The sequence below is a fragment of the Spodoptera frugiperda genome, chromosome 2 (assembly GCF_023101765.2).
Source record: "Spodoptera frugiperda isolate SF20-4 chromosome 2, AGI-APGP_CSIRO_Sfru_2.0, whole genome shotgun sequence".
NCBI classification, from domain to species: Eukaryota; Metazoa; Arthropoda; class Insecta; order Lepidoptera; family Noctuidae; genus Spodoptera; species Spodoptera frugiperda.
This window is the reverse complement of record NC_064213.1, coordinates 12675956-12691430: the sequence shown is the minus strand read 5'-3', so window position 1 is coordinate 12691430 and position 15475 is coordinate 12675956. Positions and strand designations below refer to the sequence as shown.

Genomic DNA, 15475 nt, shown 5'->3' with positions numbered 1-15475 from the left:
TGTACCTTACTGTATTCTGAGTAGTTTGACATAAAACATTCTTTATTGATTAGATTAAAATCGGCGAAGCGCCACCGCTTCAAGCTTCCTTGTGCGAACTGCTAAGGAGTGGAATTCTTTGCCGGAGTCTGTGTTTCCTGATGGGTATAACCTGGGTGTCTTCAAGGCCCGAGTGAATAGGTTGCTCATGGGCAGACGTGCTCCATCGTAGGCCGCATCATCACTTACCAAGCCATATATAGCGGCCAAACGTCGCCCCATCAAATATATATAAAAAAAATACTATTAAATGCTAATTGGCCTGACACTATAAGACATTAGAGTGTTCAAAAGACAATTTTGTTGCATTTAAAAAGTAAGGTTGAAGGTTGAAGGAAAAGTACAAAAGTACAATTAGCTAATTATTACAATGTTAATTGACAAAGGAAAATTTTTCTTCCTAAACAATTATTTACGGATGTTAGATTACTAAACAAAGCAGCAAATTGTAAGGTAATTGACTGCACCATTTTTGGTCTTTTATTTAACTTTTTAATAAAGAATACTCCAAAAGATAGTAGCAAATTCATTGTTACTCGACTCCACGATTTTATAGAACTAACAGATTCCATTTTACGCTATATTTTGTGTCTAAACTAAATAACAACGTATCAAAAGCAAAGTTAAAGCACCTATTTCAATAAATCCTTAATAAGGTACATATGAAAAGTCAAATTGAAATCTCCGTCAGTGAAGTGTAGTGCTCGTTCCAAAGTGTTACTTCGAATGGAGAAAAAGCAGAGCACGAAACTCCCACTCACTCCATCCTCGAAAAATTCACCACTTTTTTATACCACGACCGTGGCAAGAAACCACACAGTCTACCTGATAGTAAATGGTTACCGTGGTCTATGAACGCTTGCAACGCTTGCGGCGTTACATGCGCTTTTAGAGTCCCCATATTGTAGCCTACTGGAAAAACAACAACCTTTAAAATATTATTTGATTCCAACCCCTATAAAGTATTGTTACACCTTTTTTTTAGTTATAAAAATATGGGCATCGTAAACAAATCAATTTGATAAACAATTTGTTACAAACTCCAATATCATAAAATTTTATTGAATTCGGATCGGCGGAGTTTTAAAAAGTGGATTACTTGACCGGTTTCATCCAGAGGGTTTGAATTAGGTCGGATCCCTGTGTATTTGGATTGAAGGCCTTGTTTTTTGTAGATATCGGATTGATAACGTTTCAAAAATGTCGGCTGGGTGATTTAAAAGAATTGAATGATTGGCGAATACTGGACAAATATTTATTTATTAGTGAAACATGCATAAATTTACAGCTTAAGCCAATACATACAATACGGGGTGATATAACTACTGCACATTATATACAATTACCTATTTTAAAAAGGACAATAATTTTAATTACTTAAAACTAATTCATCAGCCATCCATTTTCTCACCCCGTCTGCTCGTATGCACTCCTATTTCATACAAAACGCTGTGTTTTACCAAAAAATTTAAAACGAAATCTTTTTACTCATATGCTAATAATCATGTTCGTTTTACAGGTACGTATCTTGATATAAACGTATTTGTGTGAGTGCATTACACGTGCACCGTAATATTTATAAAACATATTCTTGTTTACTCTATCAGAAGCTATCTGAGAAACTGTGCCAAATGGCTGATGACGTATTTCTATTTTAAAATGAATGAATTCCGGATATCATAAGTATATATTTTTGTAAAAATACTAGATAGAATCGTTACTTTCTTCATTTTTATCAATAAAACTGTTTGAATATTGTTAAATGATAGTAAAATCTAACAAAAAGACAACGTAGGCCCCGGCGAGATTCGAACTCACGATCTCCTGTTTACTAGACAGGCGCTTTAACCAACTAAGCCACGGCGCCGACGAGTACGTGTGGCGAAATTTTGTATCTCTTTACTTTTTTTATGAAACTCATCCTTGTATTAACAGTGACGTCACGCCTTTTACTCTCCAAAGGGATAGGCAGAGATGCACATTAGAATTTTTCACTAACTTTCACCAATAATATTATTAGTTCCATGATATATAGAATCGTGCTCATTGTTAACAACATGTACGATGAATACCAAAATTATAGAAATTAGAGCTCCTTTTCGATAATTCCTTTACCATCATTATTTATCGCGTCAAACTGGTACAATAGTATTATTATTATGTGTGAGTTACCAACTTACCAACATTTGTTCATCTTCTACCTACAATCGAACATTACTATATTATTTCCATTGTTTTCATTGAGAAGAAAACTAAAGCTACTTAGTAATAGCATGTCTGTGAAGCTGGGGCTGTTCCTTACTACTAACAATATATAAAAAAAACATAATTATGTCTTTATGCAGATAGCTGATGTACTAAGGAGTAACTTATCCTACTTTTATAAATCACAAAGACAGTAACCCACGCGAGCAAAACTACGGGCATTAGCTAGATATGATATAGGTAGAATATAATATGTTATACAGTAACTCCATATATTATAGTCACGTAGGCGACTTAATATAATATATTATGTCGACATCGGTTTATGTTATATATTACAAGATGATACCATAAGACCGGGCTTATCATGAATTCAGTATATTGCAGTTAGTTTATTGTATGGTAACTTTTGCCAGCGGTTTCGCCTATGTTAGTGGGATAAAAAGTAGCGTTGTGTATTGTTCCAGATTATTGTTTGTGTACTAACTGTTTTCTGCGACTTCGCCTGGGTAGAATAATTAATTCTGATAAATATTGGGCCCTTTATATTATTCTCTTCTTCTTCTCTTCTTTAGTATATATAAACTACCTGCCAATAAAGGTCGCGTCAAAATCAGTACAGCCATTTCCGATATCAAGCCAATATTGGTTTCTAATTCATGTTTTTAAATAAATGAAAATAATATCTATGAATCATTGTCAAATCATTGTACTTAGAGTTCCGATAAGATCATTAAACATTTCTACTAATATCTAGATAACAAACTTTATCGATCGGAACCAGTCCTCATTCTATCGAACATACATACAGAAACTCACACCTTTGTCATAAACGTAAGCAGAAACAATAGACCACCTACGATCCTTAAATAGTTTTCTAACTTCCATCCAATTCACATAAGAATAAAGTAAGGGAATTGTGCTGAATATATGGCAATAGGCTCACCCCCTATTACATGGGACTTATAACACAAATGGTGATAAGTGGGTGTACATTGTATAGCGGTATTACGTGCCGTAAAACTGCATTTCTGCCTACTCATTCGGGAAAAAAAGGCTTGATGTTACACTTATGTGAATTATATTAAAATTCTTGATCTGTGGATTCCAGAGACGGAGCTGCGAGACATGGTGAAGGAGGTGGACCAGGATGGCAACGGCACCATCGAGTTCAATGAGTTCCTCCAAATGATGTCCAAGAAGATGCGCGGGGCTGATGGAGAAGATGAACTCAGAGAGGCTTTCAGGTACAAATGGAAATGTTTATACAATATTTGGTTTAAGTTCTTCAGTCGTGGCGGCCCGGAGGTTTAAGGTGACCGCTTCTCATGCATGAGCACTTTCACGCATGAGAATGTTCGAAATATGCCAGCATTAACTACAAAACGTAACTTTTTCAAAAAGTTCATAAACGGTGAAGGAAAACATCGTGAGGAAACATAGGCTGAAATCGCCAACCCGCATTGAGCAATCGTGGTGATTAATGCTCAAACCTTCTCCGTGTGAGAAGAGGTCTTCGATCAGCAGTGGCAGTGGCTACTAAGTGTAAAAAGTCTATAAGTGTATAGGCTGATGATGATGATGTTGATTTGGTTAAAAATAATGGTAGAGGAAACAGAACACTAACCTGCAATTATTATTATCGGAATTGCTTTAAAAATGTTGCTCGTTATCTTTCGGCTATGAATAGAATATAATATTGTTTTTCGTACGTGTCAAATATCCAATACATATTTTTTTAAATCTTCTTTGGGCTTTTAAAAGTAATTTGTGGATATCTGTCCACTCATTTGTAAAGGTCACTAGTCAAAACCAGAGTGAATTATTATATTTGTTAAAATTTTCATATGAAACTAGCAAACCCGGCAAACTCCGTTTCGTCATCAATGATTTTCCTTATTTTCCTACTTTTTTCTTGATTTTTTCCAAAAATGTCTTTTTTATAAACCTTACGGAGCACAAGACATTTCCAATGAATGCAAAACCGTGGAAATTAGGTTCGCGTGTTCTAGAGTTATAGCGTCAGAAAGGAAAACCCGACTTATTTTTATATACATAATAGATTACCTTAAAGCACCTCCAAAAAATTCCAGGGTATTCGACAAGAACAACGACGGTCTGATATCATCGGTGGAGCTGCGTCACGTGATGACCAACTTGGGGGAGCGGCTGAGCGAGGAGGAAGTCGACGACATGATCCGCGAGGCAGACCTCGACGGTGACGGCATGGTCAATTACGATGGTAAGGACATTGTTGTGACGCCATTTTTTTTTTATCAAGTAATTTTTTGGCCATAGGTGACTATTACTTATTGGTTTTTTCTTTTCGGTTTTTTGGTTAAACTTGGAGTTCATTGTATTACCCTGCTTAACTAGTAATAAAGAAAAAAGTTTTTAAATTCCCATGTATCGCAACAATACATCAAATACAAAAATCATGTCTTTTAACTTCCAAGAGTCCCATGTAATAGGGGGTGAGCTTATTTCAATAGCAACTCGCTGAACGATATTCCAGTCCCTATACTATTATGCTTTAAAGAGCCAGACCACAGATGAGGCCCAGTAGGGCTGATGCCCGATGCTAAACTGCGGACAATGCCACAGGTTATAGGAGCTCCGGCTCAAAGCAGAAGAAGGAACCGCGGTGGTTTTTAGTCAGTACTTGAATCTGACACTCCCACTCGTCTCACCCAAGGCGGGATAAGCATAGGATGATTTTCACCACTCAAAAAAAGAAGACAAGACTGTATTATACCATTGGAGAATTTTCGGAAACTGAAAAAAAAAACAATTATTTTAAACCTGCCACTAATCTATTTGGTACAAAATTCAGGTCATTCTCTGTAAGGTCAGACAAAGTATCACTATACAACATATTTTATTACATGCAAATTACTTGACTTACCCATTATACTTCATTTTCTTCATGAAGCATTAATGTTCATATTTTTCATATTTCAGAGTTCGTGACAATATTGACGTCGAAAAACTAGTATGCAGACCCAAGGCCGAAGAGAGAACCTCCCGGAAGCCAGTGCCCTTACGCGTACCTTCAGAGGTACGGAGGGAAAGAAACTTTAATCTAGTCCTAAATTCATAGACGTGTTGCTAAAGTGGATCATTTAATAGAAACGCGCTTGGTGGCAGTGTATACGTACCCTTAACTCAGTTTCCGATTCCGCGATTTTTTGTCGCAATAACAGATTTTTTGTCGTACCGGCGATTTTTTTGTCGCATGTCGTTTAACAGCTGTGTTGTGTGTAGTACTGATTAGTAAAGTTGGTGTGTGTGATAGTTGTTTTTGTTTTCATGGCTTGAAGTGTATGTTAAGGCCTTAAGAATACATGTCATGTTGCATTTTAAAAATAAAAGTATATTAAATTAAAATGAAGTTGTACCGGTTTTAGTTTGACTGTATTGTGAAAAGAATGACTAAAATTAAGACAAAAATTGCTCTTAGTCATTCTTAAAAAAATACAGTCATAGGCGTAAAACTCTTAGAGCATTATTAAAATAATACTTAGCTTATTACAACAACACACTTAAACAAATCAGATCGTGTGAGTAAAAAACGGATTTTGCAAGTAAAAAACGGATTTTACGAGTAAAAAACGGATTTTGCGAGTAAAAAACGGATTCGTTCTTAATATTTATGCTCTAAGAATAAATTCAATTTTTATTTTTGTCCATAAAGACTTCGCGATTTCCGTTCAAACGTGTTAACTATGTGTAAGTAATAATACATTAATGGAAAATAAATAATAGTTAATACTAATAATAATGATATTATGCTTAATTAAAAAATGCGTCGATGTGCATTAGTAACATTTTAATGTATATTTTTTCATTTCTTATTTTGATAATTTTTCTAAAAGCAGAATTGTTTTTAAATTTAATTTTGATTACCAATCAATCATTTTTTTTTTTACTAAAATTGCGTTATTGCCTATAAAGTACATCATAAATAAAATAATTCATATACCATAAATACACATTAAAAGATAAAAACACATCATGTCAGTGTTCTGCTTTTGTGAAATTAAATATAGTGAAAAGAGTCTTAAAATTAATATAAAAACATATATAAATAACCAGTAAATTAACTATATAGAAGCAATTAGATGAAATAGATTGGCTAAGTACTCGTGAACATTAAAAGAAAATAGATTTTAAACAAAATGTTCGGTTGTGTCAACATTTTTTGTAAAAAAAAATTACATTAAAAAGTAATATAACTTATCGAAATTTCTAGAATCGTACGTATACACGTTGTATGAATTTGTGTATGTAGATTTAGAGGAAAAAAAAATGTATGTGTAATGTAATGTCTACTGAAAAGTTTCCGTTAGTCTTCCAAAATGTGGAGGTTGACTGAACAAAATGATGAGCCAAATGTTAACTGCGTTCATTAATGTTACGAGTAATCGAAAAAAAAAATATTTATAGTTCTAGCAAAATAATGGCTAAGGTGATTTTATTTAATAATCGTAATAAAAAAAATTAATAATTGAGGAATTTTACCAAAATCAAGCGAAAAGGGTACTTATATAAAATAATATAACGAAATAGAAAAATTTCTACATTTTGCTAAGCTCTTAATAAAGACTATAATAAATAAAATTTTAATGGAAAACGTTTAGGAGATTAAGATCATCGTGACGCCCAATTTTATTTTAGACAAAATTATTTATATTACATTAATATCAAAAAATGGCGAAAGATTTAAATGTTAGATTTTAACCTCACACATTTATTTATATTTTATCCAATCATAAATATATTTATTTTTGTCAAATACATTAATATCTATACATATAACATACAAAATAATCAAATTTTAGTTTTAATAAAAATATTATTATGTATTTTTGTATTTACCTGCAATAATTATTGTTTACTTATAATTATTTTAGTAATAATCATAATTATTATTAATTTGATCTAAAACCATTTTGCGACAATAAAAATACTTACCTACTTAATTTTAAAATAGGTCAATTTTAACTTATTGAGATATATTATCTAATATTTTAAAACCAAATTATATTTAAAGATAATTATATGAAGAGACATTTTATTTATAATAATATTTTAAATTGTAATTATAGTACAAAATTATTTAACAATTATATTACAATTTGAATTATAAATTCAGTAAATTTTAAGTGAAAATAAACATTATTTACTCGATATTTTATGTCACTATATGTAATTTAACATAAATATTTTATTTATGTGACATTATATTTATAAATGAATAAGTTAAGTTTTATATCACAATGTTTTAATAATCATAATAAATATTATTAGCTGGCATAGACGTTAATAGTATAAATTATTAAAATAATAATAATAATAGCATGTTCATCGTTACGGGAACGCTTCTTTGGCCGCCTGAATAAAGTGCTGGAAAGTTCATTATCAGGCGGAAACAAGGTGCGAGCCTATAACGGTTGGGTCATGCCGGTTCTGATGTATTCTTTTGGTATACTCAAGTGGACTCAGACTGAACTTGACACCCTGGATAGGCGAGTCCGAACACTGCTGACTGCAAATCGTATGCATCACCCTCGTTCATCGATCATGAGGTTGTATATCCCGCGGAAGTGTGGGGGTCGAGGCTTATTAAATGCTAAGACCCTTCATAACCGTGAGGTGTGCAACCTCAGGGAATATTTCCTGAAAGTAAACGAGGGTATGCATCGAGAAGTAGCAGCAGTGGACAATGGATTCACTCCACTATCTTTAGCAAAAGAGAACTGGCGTAAACCTGTGGTACTGAGCGTCAATGACCGCAAGGAGGTATGGCATAGCAAGGAGCTCCATGGACGCTTCTTCCGGGCCCTTCATGGACCCAGTGTAGATTTTCTGGCGTCCGTATCTTGGCTACGATTCAGTAATCTCTTTGGAGAAACTGAAGGATTTGTCTTTGCAATTATGGACGAAGTTATCCTTACGAATAACTACCGGAAATATATTATTAAGGATGGGACCGTTGACATATGTCGGGCATGTCATAGTCCTGGTGAATCCATAAGACATATAATTTCTGGTTGTGGTCGTTTGGCTAATGGTGAATATTTGCATAGACATAATCAGGTGGCCAAGATTATCCACCAGCAACTTGCTTTGCACTACCAACTTGTTGAGTTTGAGGTTCCATACTACAAGTATGCGCCCGATCCAGTTCTCGAAAACGGCCATATCACGTTGTACTGGGATCGATCTATCATCACTGACAGGACTATTGTAGCCAATAAACCTGATATAGTGGTGATAGACCGACAAGCGCGCCGCACGATGATAATCGATATCACCATCCCTCATGACGAGAACCTCGTGAAAGCTGAAAAAGATAAACAAATAAAATATCTTGACTTGGCTCACGAGGTTGTCGACATGTGGAATGTGGATTCGGCTATCGTTGTGCCGATAGTCGTGTCGGCCAACGGATTAATACCCAACAGCCTCGACAACCACCTCAGGAGGCTGGGGTTAGGCGGATGGATCAAGGGCCTGATGCAGAAGGCAGTACTCCTCGAAACGGCACGTATTGTGAGAAGGTTTCTGTCTTTGGAGCCCTAACCACCGGTAGCTTGGACCATGCTCCCGCTACTGGTCGGCTCCTATTTTTATATTTTTAAATGTTATTTTGTTTTTTATTTTTATAAGTAATGTTTAAAAATATAATTTTAGAGTGTTATAAATAAATATATCAATAGTATGTTCCAAATATAATAAAATAAAACAAAACTAATCGGGGCTGAATATTCAAATAGTTGTTATAATATAAATGTAATTATTATGTCGTATTTATTATTTAAACAATACATATTTATGGTATAACTTACAATCACGTAATATAAGATTTAAAATTATTATACAAACGCTTTTAAAATGACATAACATAACGTAAATGTAAAAAAGTAAAATCTCATTATTCATTTTAGTAAAATTTCATTATTTATTTTACAAAATTTATGAGATTATGTTCTATATCTAAAATAAAATTATTTATATAATATTATTTTTGAATTTTATGCCTAAAAATAAACGTTTTATCAAAATATTAGACCCTGTAATTAATAATATGTTTGGGTCAAAGCCACTAAAATATGTTTACATGTGTAAAAACTCATTATTATATGTATTAAAGTTATGTATGTATATGCAAGTTAGACATTTGATGTAATTAGATACATATACAAGCTTCGTATAAAACAAGAAGGATTTTAATAAAATTGATATGTGAACTTTTATCTTTTATTTAACCTGTGTATATGCATGGAAATGTATGCTCATGTAATAGAGCTACGTTTAGGCACAAATAGGCTGGTTTGACCGGAGACCACGGCTTCACTGAAAACCGACGTGAAACAACGCTTGCGTTGTGTTTCGTTGTGTGAGTGAGGTTATCGGAGGCGAAATTACCGTCCTTCCCAATCTTCCCTATCCCCAATAACCACTAAATTCCTAAGCTCCAAAAGGCCGGCAACGCACTTGTTACTCCTCTAGTTCTGGTGTTTCGGGTGTCCATGTTTACCGGCTTATACCATAAAAAAAATATTCGCGAGTTTAGCTAGAAACAGGCTAGACAACGCTATAAACGAGTGACTCATCATCATCAACTTACTGTTATCCCGGTTGCTGCTTAATATTTAAAAACTAAACGTAATGAAGCCTACAATTTCCTATCTCACCACTATGAAGAATTAAACTCAAAAGTTAGAATCTCTCCTGATTACATCACCCGTTTGCTTGTTTGATCCTATCCCGTAAAATGCCCCATAAAAGTTTAAAATAAGTAAGTACTTATAACAATTACAGATACCAATTAACGAAACACGCCCCAATTTGTTTGCTTATCAAACAAGTCAACAATTAATAAAAAAAAAAAACTATAGCAACAAAAGATAAATAACATATTAGTCGTACTCACAGTTAAGAATTTCGTCATCCACAAAGTTAAATATAATTATAATTAGTTTAATTTTATGTAATCAGTTTTAAGTAGAGATAAGGAAGAATTGATAATGTAGTGAGATTGTAAAACCACGCCCGTTTCTCGAAGCTTAGACAACATTATCAGCTGTTTGTGAGATTGGCACAGGGACGGACTAGCACGACTGTTTTCAAATAAAATGTACGGTAAGCAAATAGAGTCGGTATCGGAATCTTATAAAGACGTACATAGCTAACGTACTGACATAATTTTCCAGAAATCAAAGGAATTAAGAACCCGTCTAAACAAATTTTAATGTTTATTATTTTGATATGTTTTTATTCAATTAATAAATACTTAAGTTACAAACTCTGTTGTTGCATTTAGAGATTTTTTAAGTAAAATATAAGCCATATTAACAAGCAAATTGAAATCAAGGTCATATATTGAAAAAGGAAATACGTGACATAAATCATTTCAAACCTGACAACGTCACCAAATTATCCGGCACAAGTAGGTACAGTTTAAGGTAAACAAAATAAATGCAAAATAATAAACCAGAAATGACAAATTACAGGAAAAATAAAATGTACCTTTTATTTATTACTAGCTACTTCCGCGCGGTTTCACTCGCTCTACTCGGTTCCTATTAATCGTTGCGTGTTGTTTTATAGCCTATTACCTTCCTCGATAAATGCACTATCCAACACAAAAAAATATATTCAATTTGGACCAGTAGTTCCAGAGATTAGCGCGTTCAAACAAACAAACAAACTGTTCAGCTTTATAATATAGGTACATCTACTGACTTTGTGGTCAGTACGTCACTGTGCGCGTACGCACGTGCTGCGCGATCCTACCACTACGTAGACGCACGCGTCATCCGCATGCGCTCTACTGATCACTCGGGTCGCTTGAAGTGGAGACGGCTTCTTATAAAGTAATGCATTTTCATGAGTTAAATCTCTTTAAACTATCTTAATCACATTTCTACTAAACAGTCAACGTGATTGTTGTAGATAAACGCTTATCTTAAGAGTTACACCTATGTTGTTTAATTAATACTTCATGATGGATTTCGTATTTACTATGTATTTTAAGTGTGGGAGAGCCATGCTTCGGCACGAATGGGCTGGTTCGACCGGAGTGATACCACGGCCTCACAGAAAACTTGGGTACTTTTGAAACGTCAACAAAGAAGGAAATAAACAATAGTCTGTCAGTCTGTCCGTCAGTGAAGCTAGCTAATCGCCGCGTCGTGTGTCGCGAAATGCTGTTCATAAATATGAGCCTCTAGCATGGCTTGAAACTAGTCGAGTTCCTCGTCAAACAGTTACTTGTGTAAGCCGATAACATAACAATTAATTTAGTATGTCTCACGAAAGTTATAATAAAATTCATATTCGTTCCTCAGTATATTGTAGTTTAGTTTTTACCAGTTTTTTTCTGAAGCTACTTATTATGTGTCTAGTCTAGACAGCTAGATTAGATCTTAAATGGTTCCTATTAACGTTCACAATTGCGAAACAGGTATCGTTTACAAGTGCACTCAATGTCAAGATGCAAATTATTATTGTAAAGAGGTTTAATTATTGCAATGTTTTTTTCTATATTGATCAATACTCTTTTGTTATGTTTCCTAGCTATAATAGCGGATATAATATTGATTTAGTGTCTATTCTAAACATTTAATTTATGACGGTTTTTCTATTATCTTAATAAGTAATTATATTACTAAGGGTCAACTCACACCGAGACACGACGCGACGCGACGCTGCGCGCAGTTTTTACATAGAGCGAATCAAAAAATACTTTATTTACTATACGAAACGATACAAATTAAATTGTGAGAATTCAGATCTCGATTGCACCTTGAGACGCCAAGCCGCGCAGCTGGCGTGCAGCGGTAATCGAGCAGACGTCTCACTGCACGGTGAGGCGTCGTTGATGGTACGATTTTAAGATGCGTCTTGAGAAGCTGCGAGATGTCTAGCGGCTGCAAGCATGGCTCTCCCACACGTACGATTTCAAGATGCGTCTCGAGACGTTGCGAGGCGTCTAGCGGCTACCCGCTGCGCAGCGCTATGTCAAAGCCGCGTCGCGTCTCGGTGTGAGTTCACCCTTAGACTTGAAAGAAAAAATAACTTAGCAATAAGGAAAACAATTTGTTTCAAATGCAAAACAAATGATACTTTAAGGAAATAGATTTAATCGATGTTGACATTATAAGTTTAATTAGTAACTATCTTTTATATATAGGTATTTAGTAACTATATTGCATTAAAAAGTAATAAATAAATAATGTAGATTACTAATTTTTATTTTAATGTCCGTCTCGTAGATTATTTTCAAATATTAGTTACGTATTTTTATTTTCTTATAGGATATCTTCGAAGATATATTGATTTGAAATATCGGGTGACGTCCATTTTGTACGTAGAAATGACGTTGAAGGTAAATCCTCTGCTAACGTCGATCACTGGTGACCACCAAGGCGTTCAATGTGTTAATGAGTAAGAGTCTGACACTCTCTCAGAAGTCATTGAATAAACTGCTTTAAAAAAGCTACTTATTAAAAAAGTGGACTCCACATTAGTCAAACATTTAAAATCCCTGTCACTCGTTGACGCCCCAAAAAGATAATTAATAATTATGTAGTTTACCGACTGTCGTTGCTCAGTTAAATTGGCAAATAGTTAAATAATTTGTAAACAAGTTCTACTGGTTCGAGTTGATTTATTACAATATGTACTTTTTAAACTTCCTTCTCAAAAGTTGACGGTAATGTAGTTTATATAATTTAAGATAGCTATGTTTAAAAAGACTGGGCCTTTTTTCAAAGGTTTTATTCGAGTTTTAGAGTTTGCTTTTCCACCAGAGATGTATTATGTAGCTATGCTACGAATGTAATAGCTAAACTGTGAAACTATGTGCCCGTTTCCACTGATACTAAGCTATGTAGCTGTGCGAGAAAGATGCGCAGCTCGTGTGAATCGAGTGTGCAATGTATCGATAATAGAGACATCCATATCACACATCCATAGCACGCATCTTCTCAAATACATAGCTTAACTAAGTCCTTTTCCACCAGGGCTAAGCTATATGTGCCAATGAATATGATTGATGGAACGCAAACGCATCCACAGCAATGTAGCATATAACGTCTCTGGTGGCAAAGCACATTCCACAATCTGAAATTGACATTCATAATTACATATATGTAGGTATGTAAATATCATTACAAAAAGAAAATACAATGTGCCATCAACTTTTACTACCCAATTCGAATCGTTTCTTTACATTTGCTTTAAAAAAAATGTCTGTCGATTCGTACAACGTCATTCTTTGGTTTTAACACCTCCTTTTATGTAAGTTTTATTTGGGTTCAGCACTTTAATCGTTTTCCTCCATTCTTACATGTCGATGTGTCATATTAAATCTTACAATACTTTTTATTTTACCTGTAATATATTATGTACCATTTTAAAACTTTTTAAGACCTTTTTCAAGACATTTGAGGTCGGCTCTACCTTGATACTTAAGTACTTTTTCCTCCATTCTGATATTTTAAGGTGCAAAATTATACGATACATTTTATTTTATTTTATTTTAACCATATCCATTCATCTTTTCTTTCGTTGTACTATATTCTATTAATACTTTTACATTTATAATACTAGCTTCTGTCAGCGGCTTTGCCCGGGAATGCAGTGGGATAAAAAGTATCCCATCACCCTAGTCAGCTAATACCCTGTCTGTATACCAAATTTCATCAAAATCCGTTCAGTAGTTTCAGCGTGATAGACGGACAAACAACAAGCTAACGAAGTTTAACATTTATAATATTAGTGTGATTAGTAGGATTTTAATTAGGCAATTATTGTTAGCGTAATAAAAATATAGGCCAATGGTAACATTAAAGAAGGATTATCCACTAGTATTAAATACATATATAAAACTTACTCAATTCGATATTTGGCGGATTAAAGCGGATTAAAATCATATCAAGCGGATAAAGATTTTGACATCTTCGTTTTAATTTAGGTAATTACAAAATAGAAAAAAGTGTCACTTTAATATGTAGAATCTATTCTTACATTAGACTTTATCGGGAGTAAGCCGTAAAACATAATATATTTTTTATGGTATTAACTGGTAAACGAGCAGATGGTAAGCAATTGCCGTCACCCATGGACACACGAAACACCAGAGGCAAGTGCGTTGCCGGCCTTTTGAAATTTAGGAACCCTTAAAGGGTTGCTGGGGAATCGGGGTTGGGAAGATTGGGAAGCAGGCGTTGTTTCACGTCGGTTTTCTGTAAGGCGGTATCACTCCGGTCGAGGTAGCCCATTCCAGCCGAAGCATGGCTCTACCATAGTAAAGTATTTAGTATGTCTTACGAAAGTTATAATATGAACCTATAGTAACCCTAAAATATACAGACTAAAATCATTGCGAAAAGTTTTATCTAAATCCGTCAAGTATTTTTTGCATTAAAAGGTAACAAACATACTCACATTCATACATTCATGGATCCATACAAATTAAGTACAATTGAAATTAGATTTGACATTTTGACAGCTTTAACAGTATTAACTGGATTAGCAGGACCTGACGCAACTTAAACTCCATCTGGTGATTACATACATGATAGGCCTCATTAAGCAATCAAGTATAAAAGATTTTTTGTAATCACACCGTTGAAATACAGATTAGCTTCTTCAAACAAAGTACATATCTTACTAATATTATAAATGCGAAAGTTTGTATGTTTGTTTGTATGTATGTTACTTCTTCACGCAAAAACTACTGAAGAGATCGGAATGAAATTTAGAACATGGGTAATTAACGATCTGAAATAATTAATTTGACTGCGCGGTTGGCGACGGCTGGGCAACCGGCTGCCACGTAACGTGTAACGCAACTCTTAAAAAACCTAGTGTGGGGTAACATTTAAAAATAACACAAAGTACTACGTATTATACCACGGGAACACGGGCGAACCCGCTGGCAGAAGCTAGTTCAACATAATTATCTTAAGTAGCAATAAATACATAATAACAATAAGTTATCTATACGAGAGATAATAATTTGTAATAATTATTGTAATGTTTACACATGTTTACAACGGATAAAGATTATATTATAATACATAGTTACGTTTCAAATACTCATCAATTAAAATAAGTGTCGTTTATTTTATTTTACGTCATTTATTTAAGTACTTATATATTTTTTTTATAATTATAGTCACGTAACAGTATGCATTTTAAGGATTGGATGATGTAG

At 33.9% G+C, this 15475-nt stretch overlaps 1 protein-coding gene and 1 non-coding gene across 12 annotated transcripts in view; one reads left to right on the top strand and one right to left on the bottom strand.

Moving 5' to 3' along the window:
* LOC118268877 (calmodulin-A) overlaps positions 1 to 9497 on the top strand; it is a 222845-nt gene extending 213348 nt beyond the window's left edge. For all 11 annotated transcript variants that reach the window (XM_035583659.2, XM_035583660.2, XM_050700588.1 and 8 more), the window contains 3 exons: positions 3356 to 3491; positions 4338 to 4486; positions 5206 to 9497. In XM_035583659.2, the coding sequence (XP_035439552.1) occupies positions 3356 to 3491; positions 4338 to 4486; positions 5206 to 5237 (317 nt within the window). In that variant the 3' untranslated portion in view covers positions 5238 to 9497. The remainder of the gene's footprint in view (positions 1 to 3355; positions 3492 to 4337; positions 4487 to 5205) is intronic.
* Positions 1833 to 1906, bottom strand: Trnat-agu (transfer RNA threonine (anticodon AGU)). Its single transcript has one exon. It is a non-coding gene; the product is annotated as a tRNA-Thr (tRNA).
* Positions 9498 to 15475: the final 5978 nt, after the last annotated feature.